At 44.0% G+C, this 10,439-nt stretch overlaps 1 protein-coding gene across 6 annotated transcripts in view; it reads right to left on the bottom strand.

Annotated features, from left to right (window-relative positions):
• Nucleotides 1-8,467: 8,467 nt before the first annotated feature.
• Nucleotides 8,468-10,439, bottom strand: part of GAPVD1 (GTPase activating protein and VPS9 domains 1) — a 44,936-nt gene continuing 42,964 nt past the window's right edge. For all 6 annotated transcript variants that reach the window (XM_054997512.1, XM_054997513.1, XM_054997514.1 and 3 more), the window contains one exon: nucleotides 8,468-9,603. In XM_054997512.1, the coding sequence (XP_054853487.1) occupies nucleotides 9,463-9,603 (141 nt within the window). In that variant the 3' untranslated portion in view covers nucleotides 8,468-9,462. The remainder of the gene's footprint in view (nucleotides 9,604-10,439) is intronic.

Raw genomic sequence — 10,439 nt, 5'->3', positions numbered from 1 at the left:
GGGGATAGCAACCCCCAGGAGCTTTGGCAGGGTGGGGTATTGCATAGCATGATGCTGTGGTGATGCTGCAACATCACTTCTGCCCCCCCAGTCGGAAGTGACATCACAGAAACATAACAGCTCTTGCAATGTCCCAAACCTCTAAGGTTTTACACAATAGAAAATGATGTTTTGGTGTTGCATTTTGCTCCTGCTGCTCTGCCAAGCAGCAATTGGGAGCCTGGGGGATGGAGGGTCTCCTGGCAAAGCAGGAGACCTGGCAAGGCAATACACAACAAACTATGGCTTGTGATTCGAATTCCGCATCACAACAAACCATAAACTGTTGTTAAAAACCAGGTATAAATCCCAGTTTGAAAGTCCAGTTGAGTGCCAACCAATAACACAGATTGTAGGGCTGCCTTCATTCAGATATCATAACAGGGGCATTCATTGTGATCACTGAACACATCCCAGGAGACTGGAGACAAGAAAATATAGGAGAGTATTCACAGGTCAGTAGTGGATTCACAGGGATTCACTACTTTTTTTTTTTTTTGAAAAATTTTTATTGGGTTAGAATCCATTATTTCCACATTTACATTCAATTTTCCCCAATTTTTTCATCTCTAACCCCCTCCCTTTCCCCCCCCTTTTTGTTGACCTCCAACAGCTTTCCAACCCTTTGTCCCCTTTCCCTTACTTTTATTAGCTTCCTCTATCTAAAACAAATATATATTCTCCATTATTCTAAGCAGTACATCCTTAACTATTTTTAACATTATATGCCCAAACTGTAAGCCTTTGTTTCCATCTTAGATAAACAATTTATCCCAATTTTTCAATTTCAGGTATTTCTATATATCATAAACCATATAGATCATACGTTCGTTTATATCAAACAATTTGACTTATTCTCTCTATATATTACTCATTCTATCTTTTTATAATAGTTCTATATATCTCTCCTCACGTAGTCAATCAATTTGACCCATCTATATCTTCAGACATTCAATTTGGTACAAAACTTGTCAGAAAAAAAAAGAAAATATTGTTAGTTAATCGCTCCTTATATTTAGTCCTTATAATTAATTATTTTCTCTATGTTCTGTTTGTTAACCTATATATATCTATATATATGTCAATCTATTAATCTGACTGTTTATTAATTCACATTTATCTCTTCTCCCCCCGGTAAAGTCTCCCCCCTCTACTTCAATACTTCAGTAGTTCTCAAACTGCCACAGTTTTCCTCCCACCTCCCATTTCTTCTCCAGGTATTGTATACAGGGATTCACTACTTAACTGACCAGCTGGTGGCACCTCCTATCTCTCTCTCTCTCTCTCTCTCTCTCTCTCTCTCTCTCTCTCTCTCTCTCTCTCACTGTGTGTTACAGTGCAATCCTAAGTATGTATACTCAGAAGTAAATCTCACTGAGTTCAATGGGACTTTCTCCCTACATGTGTTTAGGACTGTAGCTTTAATTTATTGACTTGCTCAAGATCTTGCTAGGTTGATGCTCAAGTATCCACCCCCCCCCCCGCAAGCCTTTCAGGCTTGTTTGCTTGTCAGCTAAGCGCAGTACTAAACCGCAGCCACCAGATGACTCACATCTAAGACCCTGCAAGGCTTTAAACAAGGCTGCCTCGCCCCTCCAATTTAGCCCCATTTCTTATTTAAGATCTAAATGGATGTAAAATATGTAACTCTTTCCGTTTTCCTGGCTTTGCATTCTTTATAGTGCGACAGTGGGGAGGGGGGAACTGCCAAGGTACTAAGCTGCTAAGGTACTTCGGTTTTCAGCTGTGTGTGTGTATACACCACGTATGCCATGTGAGCATGACCACACATATAAAGATTATCAGTCACGCTCACACGATGGTACAGAGCTCCAGCCGCCATCTTCATGCCAATGGCAGCTTGGGTGGCAGCCTGCAGGACAAAAAACCAAAAATGTGATGTCCTCCTGACATGGAATGCTTTAAGCATCACCTTCTGCCTCTCTTTCTCCTGCTGAAGGCTCGTTCTCCAGCAGGGCCCGTTCTCCGAGAGAGAGAGAGAGAGAGAGAGAGAGAGAGAGATGGCAGTCCTTGGGCTCCAGAGGCTTCTGTCGTTCACCTATCTATGGCATCCCCTTCTCCAGGTCCTAATTTGCTCCACTCCTCATCTGTTCGCAGCAGCTAACAGTCCATGCTAGAGCCTTCCCCTGTGGATAGGTTGCGAAGAATGCTGTTTGAGAGGTTGCCAAAACATATTGAACTCCAGAACAATTTGTCCTTTTGTCGTTTTCTATTAAAGGATAATGATACAGTGATTTCTAAAGTGGTTGCAGAGTTTTTAGTGGGTGTGCTTAAGATTCATACAAGTTTGGTATAATTATATTGACTTCTGATATTTTATGTAATTTTATAGTGACTTGTTTGCTGTCTTAGATCTTTGTATGCCATTAAAGGTATTTGAATTGAATTGCCTTCCCCTGTGAAAGGAACAGTCCCTCTTTCGATGTATTGTCGAAGGCTTTCATGACCAGAGAACGATGGTTGTTGTGGGTTTTCCGGGCTGTATTGCCGTGGTCTTGGCATTGTAGTTCCTGACGTTTCACAAGCATAAGCAAAACTTCAATAGGAAAGAAGAAACCTTAAGAATGAACAGAGCATGGTTTCCAGTTCTGAAAAACACCAGGCTAACAAAACACTCTACACCCGACAATAGCCCTGCAGAGAAGATTAGCACATCAAGCACCGATCCATATGCAAAAGAACCTCCTCAGGATACAGTGAAGCCTCCCGCCATTAGCATTCCACACCCTGGGAAACTCTTACAGGATGACTCAGCTCAACCCCACCCCTCCTGAGTAGATACAAATGACCTGCCAACATCTTTTCCACACTGTGACACTGAGAGATCTCTGTCTTTTGGTGCTACACCTCTGAAGATGCCAGCCACAGCTGCTGGCGAAATGTCAGGAACTACAATGCCAGGACCACGGCAATACAGCCCGGAAAACCCACAACAACCATACCATAGTCCCTCTTTCCTTTTTCTCTGGTGCGCCTAAGCAGCAGAAAAAGCACCAGCAGCCCAAGCAGAGCCTCATCCGCTGCCGCTGTTATCACTGGCCCCGCCAACGCGCTGACTTAGCTGGGCAGCCACCCAAGGTCATCTGGAGGTTGAGCCTGGCCTGCATTCCACACGGGGCAGCGGCTCTGCCGGCTAAGGCTGCATTTAGGACCGTTGGCCACTAGATGTCACCGCAGGAATGCAAACCTAAAACGATCGCTCGAGAGCGCGATTCCGTCTCTCGCCACCGCTCACACCGGCAGCAAGAGGCGCGGCAGGCTGAAATTCCACAGGCTGCGGCTCAAGCCCTTCCCAATCGCTGCAGCCAGGAAAAGCTGCAGCTGTCAAAAGCACAGGGGTTCTTCTTGGAACAAGGCAGAGCAACCCTAGTCGAGGTATCAAGAGTAAATCTGCGCACGCATTCGCATAGGAATAAAGCATTTTGCTCTCAAGAAAAAGGATTTGCCTGCTTTTTAGGCTGTGCTTGCAACACTTCACGATAGGCTGCATCTCGGAGGAGGTCTGCCTTTTAACTAAAGGGCTGCAGGCGGTCAGGAAGGAGTTCACCAGCCGAGAAGGCCCTGGGGTCAGACTTCCCCGCTTGCTCTAGGGCTGTTCTAATGTCCCAATCCAGTCCTGCCCCCCTGTGGAGAGACAGAGGTATATCGCCACCGGTTTTTCCTAAGAACTTTTATTTTTATATGTCGGTCGGGGTCCGTCACGCCTTTTAAACGGCTCAACAGATTTCAGGGTAAGTTCACTGAAGCCCTGATGATCGAAGGGACGAACTATTTCACTCTTGATTGTTACACAGTGGAAACACTTAAAATGAAACACGCAGTGAAGCAGGAGCGCAGGGTTAGTTTGTTCTGCATCAAATTGCTACTGTTTATATTTAAGGGCTTTTAGAACAATAAAACCCAGAGTTAGGAATATTAAGATTTTCCTCCTGCGTTTTCTTTAATCTGCACGTCCCCCTCTGTGATTCAGAGATTGTCATTGGCAATGATTTAAGGCCTGCTCCTTGACCTTTATACCCTCCCAACCCAGTCCAGGGCTTTGCCCATTTCCTCTCTCTCTGGTCTCGCAGGGGGTGAAAAGGTCACCCTGGGCCTACCCCGGAGAACAACCTCCTCCCCCCTGCTCGAGCTGGTTTCCAGGGCAGGGTGGGACGCGCAGTTGCAAGGCACCCTCCCCTGCACCTTCCACAAAGAGCCTTGCCCAGCTGTGCCAGCAACTGGGGTATGCACTGTCTCTCGCTCAGCGTTGCTGGATGGTCTTTTATTCCTGGCAGGAATCCTGTGGTTTCAGTGGTTGCACAACAGACAAGTCCAAGGGGTGAAGTTTGTTTGCATTACTTTACTTTTATGGTGGGGCAGAGGGGGGCCTGCTACTGCCATGCCAAAAATACAGGTCATGATTACACTTGTTCCTGGGCTACTTATCCAAGTTGTGGTGATAGGACTAAAGTGACCTGGAAACAGAAGCATAAAAAACCAGAGATCCTTTACTGCAGCATCTTGTTTCCTCAGAGAAGCCCACGATCAGGCCCAGTGCCCTCCCCGACTCTTGGTTCCCGGTGTCTGCTCTTCAGAGGCATACTGCCTTTGCACACAGAGGCTCCACTTGGATACCAGGGTTATAATCACCACTGCTAAATCTAACCCCTATGCTGTTAAATCTACCTTCCACAACTGTTCAACCATTTTGTTAAAGATATCAGCTACATGTTCCAGTTGAGCAAAAAGGAAACTCCCTCGGACACATCAAAAGTTGCCAGAATAAACACAATCCTTCATGGTACCACCAAAATTCTGCTTCAACTTTTGTCAAAGCTGGTATTTTGCAGAGGTGGTGAATATATAACGCTTGCTGGCTACAGTTTAGTGGAAACTTACCTGGCGTCTTCCACTAGAGGCTTTTTTTACTGTTTTCCATCCTGATGCTCACGTTGTTTTAGCAATTGGTTTCAGGTTTTATGCTTAGCTGCTGCAAAGTTGTCAGGATGGCTTAAATTACCCATGCAAGCATGTTCAGTTTTTTAAAACAGTATCCTGCTTGTGTTCTCAGCTCCATCCTGGCTCCTAGGCTACACTGCCCTCTCCCCTAGGTGGCAGCACTTGCCCCCTTCAACTCCTTTAAAAAATATATGTAAGTGTAATTCCCTCCTGGGCCTTAGCACATGCACAAGTGAGGAACGAACCAGTTCTGTTGCATGGTGCCCCTTTGGGTGGTCCCACTCATAAACCAAGCAGCGACCATAAAATACGATCCACGGAGGAGACAAAACCTACAAAACTCATCCGCTGGCAGTTGGTAAGCATGAAGTTACAGCAGGCTTATAGAGGATGCTGTATCCCGCGACATAATTGCACAGGCTTTGGGGGGATCACTCAGAGTTCAGACAGTCGAATCAGCCATCCCGCCCTTGCAAGGTGAATTCAAAGGCTTAAAGGAAGTATCAATATTTCTGTTTACTGTAGTCTCTCTTGCACTGTTTGTAAAGTGGGAAGGAGGAGTAGGCTTGGAGAAAACAAAGTACCCCACATCCATCTATCCATAGGAGCTGAAAGACCTGCTCCGAACCATCTTCCCAGAAGGGTTCTGTGATTTCCCAGATCCAGACCACAAGAAGATAAGGAAAGGCAGTTTTTGCTGCAGTCAAACCAACCCTGACCATGGCTTGCAGAGAAGACAGGCACTAGCCCAGCTTTGTCAAAAGCTAAGTGCACTCTACCTCTCCTTGGCTGTCCTCCGTCTCAGCTTCCTTTGCTTCCCCTTCTCATTTCTTCTACTACACCAGAAATTTCTACAAATATAGAGGCCAGCAGACAAAACAAACCCCTCCTCATCAGTTGGAACGTAGTGTTGATGTGAGTCTTCAAGTTTTGGACATGGGCCAAGTTTCACCCTGAGAAGTTCCCCCTAACCAGGTTTGGTTTCAAACAGGCAGAGGTTGAGCTCAGGGCCTTCGGGGTGGGTAAGAAATTCTACTTGTGCTTTCTACAGGAGCCAGCCTAATTCCACTGCATCCTTTGAAGGTTGTGCATGTCACACTAGAAAGACTTGCATTTAATCAGGAACCCCAAAGAAGGGAAAGAACAGCTCTTGTCCAGAAGTGACAGCTGGTAGCCGTGAAATGTCCACAGTCCCTGCCCATAAGCCAGCACCATGGCTGGAATGGCTCACTCGTTTATTTCAACGAAGCTGATCGTATTAATCTCCAAGCAAGAGTCCAGCTTTGCTGTTTTATTTTAATGCAGAAAAATACAAAATATGTGATCATCTTTGGTAGTGTCTGATTTTTTTATTGTTCATCATATTCTTCACCACAGTTCTTGTCACAATGTCCAGACTGGGCCTGAACAAAAATCCTTGGCCTTACAGAATACAAAAAACATATTGGCGGGCTGCGTGTTGTTGTAAGCCAGCAATGTTTCCTGGTTGAAAGATTTTTCTTTCAACTGTATTTCTCCAAAGGTGAGAGGCTATCACTTTAGTTTACAACAATCCAATTTACATTATTCTTTTAAAGGTATTCCTACTCATCCCTTCCTAGAAAGAACACTCCATTTTCATGGGCTAAGAGAAGTCTGGGCATGTCCATCTGCTTCATTTTTTAAATTTTGAGGCAAACATGTAGTCTGCAAGTTTGCTTCCTGTATTTTAAACATTAGCCAGCCCAGTAAAGAGAAGGAACACGCAGGAAACAGAACAGCCTTGCAGGTTGGCATAAGAATTACTATAGCATTTTGTAGCCTACCTGACCACACATACTTATAGTCAGGGCTTTTTTTCTGGGAAAAGAGGTGGTGGAACTCACTGGGTTGCCCTCGGAGAAAATGGTCACGTGGCTGGTGTCCCCGCCCCCCTGATCTCCAGACAGAGGGGAGTTTAGGTTGTCCTCCACACCGCTTGGCAATCTAAACTCCCCTCTGTCTGGAGATCAGGGGGCGGGGCCACCAGCCACGTGACCATTTTCAAGAGGTTCCGGAACTCCGTTCCACCGCTTTCCAGCTGAAAAAAAGCCCTGTTTATAGTAGCCATTTTGTGGCACATCAGGGATCAAAGAAAGAGCACGACAACTCACTTCCAGTTTAGAAAAGGATTAGAGGTAACTCACATCAGTCTGCAAGAAAAACCCAAAGAAGCCATGTGATACCTTTTGTTAGGGACAACGAAAACATCACAAAATAGTGTGGAAAACTTTTGAGTTCTCTAGAAGTCGTCTTCAGACTGGACGCTGAAAATTTGAGGGTGGAGGGAGATGTTTCAGGCCCTGTTTTTAACGCCTCAGGCTGTGTCCTGTGCAAGATGTGCAGCAGACTTGTGTCCATCAGGTGCTGTGAGCAGCTGACGTCAAGTTGTGCCGGTAGCCTTCTGGGATGAAGGAGAGAGGAGAAAACGGCAGCCTCCATTTGAAAATAATTATAAAATGAAAAATTGCCAACAAGATCAGAATGTTTTAACTGATCGAGTTTACATGCTAAATAAGTGTGTAAAGTGTTTTGAATTTCAGAGTGAATAAATCCTATAAATGCTGGTCTATATTTCTAACATTACCAGAATTCCAGATTCCAAGATGGAATACACCCATATATATTCTCTGGTATGCTATATTTGATTATATGAAATTAGTCTGTAAAACAAGGAATTGGGTATGAGAATTTATTGATTATATATTTTTAAAAGAAAACAGGAAAGTGAATAGTGGATCAGATGCATCTCTGGCACTAAATGGAAAACATGAAGGCTGAGAATCAGAGAGGATATTGGAGAAACTGTTACATTAATGAAGCTGGAGATTAATTGGCACCATTTAATCCAATCAAGTTTACAGTGTAGAAAATAGAGACAAGTGTCTTAAAGATCATGGCCTGAAACAAAATAGAGACGTGTCTTTAAGATCATGGCCTGAAACAACTTCTCAATCCCCCCTTAGAAAAATTCTAGTCTCTAGACTGATGAAGAGCTTAGAACACACCATTCTGTAATGATTTGGCTCAGATTCTTGCAGTTTAGAAAAGCTTTTTTGCCTATTCACCTAGAATTCACCATATGCAATCAAAGAAATAGCTATTTTGCAATCCTGCATGAGAACAAATGGGTTGATGAACTGAGGAACCTTCCTGCCCTTTCAGGATGGAGAGAAATCACTGAGAATTAGGCAGAAAATAGACAATGTGGTTGACTGGCTAGGGCCCTCTTGCTAACAAACTAGAGGTAAATGTTAATCTGGGTTCACTGCTCCTAATGTTCACGTTGGGGAGGCAGGTAAAAGATGATCCAGTGATGTGAATACTGAATTCCTGGCTTTGGTGCCCCTTTAGTGAAAACAGAGGAAAGGAAATTACATATAAAACAGTAAACCCTACAGTGACAAATACAGAAAGAACATGTAAACAAAGGAATGAGACGTCAGCAAAACCCCTGGCGTATGTATTTAATATGAATAATCAAAATATATATTACAGTTTCTGGTTTCATAGGGAAAATTCTGTTGGGGGTTTTTACAGTATACACAGTATTTCAGAAAGAAAAAAAACAAAACAAAAATGTATTGATGCTTTTTATATTATATCTTTTCAAAACAGTCCCTTCTCTTTATAAAAGCCAAAACCTTACCACTTCCGTGCAATAAAGGAATACTCTAATGCCCTGTCCAAAATTTATAAGGAAGAAAAAAGAAAGCTTGCTAATGAGAAAGCCCTGTGAAAAATTCCAGTTTTAGTACACGTTCCATACACTTTGACCTTTTAATAAATACTCAGACTTGCCCCCCCCACCCCCACCTCTGCAGAGGTCACAGCACTTGCCCAGAAAATGGGAGCTGTGTCCTTTTTGCTAGGCAGGCAGGTTAACAAGGCCGACTGTGGCAGAGGTGGTTTAAAATAAAATCATGGTTATCTGTGTACATGGTTTTCATGTCTGATTTGCCCCCCACCTGCTGCAAGCTATCCACAAGTCTTTCCTCTTACCCCCCCCCCCCCAAATGTAATATACTAAATATGGATTGTTAGAAAGTGCATGCCTTCTAAGTTAAAAACCAAAGATGTGAATTGAAGTGTTAGAAAAAGATGTCTACAAGACATTTGTGGCTGCAAAAGGCCTGGAGGCTCCAGAATATCTATAAATCATGGTCCCTTTTCATTGTGATTTGACACAGTGCTAGGTTTCTAAAGGAAGGGGTGGGATGAAAGGGAGAAGAGAAAGAAAAAACACCAAACCATTACCCCCAATCCACCCTACTGAAACTAATATGATTAGTAAAGGTTTGTTTTAAAATGCCTGAATTCTGTACAGATATTTACACTCAGAAGTCTCCCCCCATCATAGCCAGGGAGGGTGGGGGTCACAGGTGACATACATTCTTAGAGGTCCTTCTCAGTAGGCAGCTCCATTTGGCAAATGCTGGGCTTGGATCACTTGCGATCGTCGATAGTTTTTATGAACTCCACAGCTGCCGTGAACTGCATCCACCAATATGATTCTTCTCCAGTTAAACAATTGGCATAGAAACTACTGATGTATTGGACTGTGGACAGCAAGCAGGGTGGGTTGGCCTTGGAGGAGGGAAGAAGCAGGCATACATTACAAGGACTAGACAAGCATGTTCACAATACTATTTAAGAAATAAAATCCATTCTTCGACATCAAAGTAGGAAGGCAGGAGACAAGATCAAGGTTCATATGCTGTAAAGAGGGAGATATGCTTGAATCCTGGGGCTGCATTCAGCCACCATTTATAAACGATGCCTTTTCCAAACCCTATTAGTAGTATATCTGAATGCTGGTGGCCCAATGGCATCAGTTTGCTAGTTGGGCACCAAGCTTGGATTTCAGACCATGGTTTACATCTGGTCTCTTTTAACTACAGTTAGTATTAAATTGAAGCTTGTGGCAATGTCTGAATTGCAAGCCACTGCTTTGAGTGGCTTCACCTATGTGGCCCTCTGGCCGCTGAGATAGCAGTCCAGTAGGATTGTCTTCCCTACTGGCAAGTGAAGGCAAGAAGCAGGCAAACTGTGGCCTTTTACTTATGTCTGGTGGGTTAAACCAGAGGATGCAACACAAATGACAACTTAAACAAGCCACAGTTCTTTAGGGGTCTGAATGCAGCCTGGTAGTCAGCCATCTTTGTAAAAGAGTTGACAAGTAACTGCTGTTTCATGCATCTCTGCACTGAATGAGAGACTGCCATAAATAGGAGCCATTCCCCGAACACAAACTGGGGCTTGTAGAAGATTGTACGGGGGGGGCACAATTTCCCCTTGCAGTTATTGGGCATGGAAACTCTGCCCACCATTTTTTCAATGATGCCTTAAAAAAATCTGCCTTCTGCTGATGGAAAGACAAAACCACATTCTGGCATAGGTTTTTAAATGAGTAGCAGTGGAGG

The sequence above is a fragment of the Eublepharis macularius genome, chromosome 14 (assembly GCF_028583425.1).
Source record: "Eublepharis macularius isolate TG4126 chromosome 14, MPM_Emac_v1.0, whole genome shotgun sequence".
NCBI lineage: Eukaryota > Metazoa > Chordata > Lepidosauria > Squamata > Eublepharidae > Eublepharis > Eublepharis macularius.
This window is presented reverse-complemented; position numbering and strand designations above follow the sequence as displayed.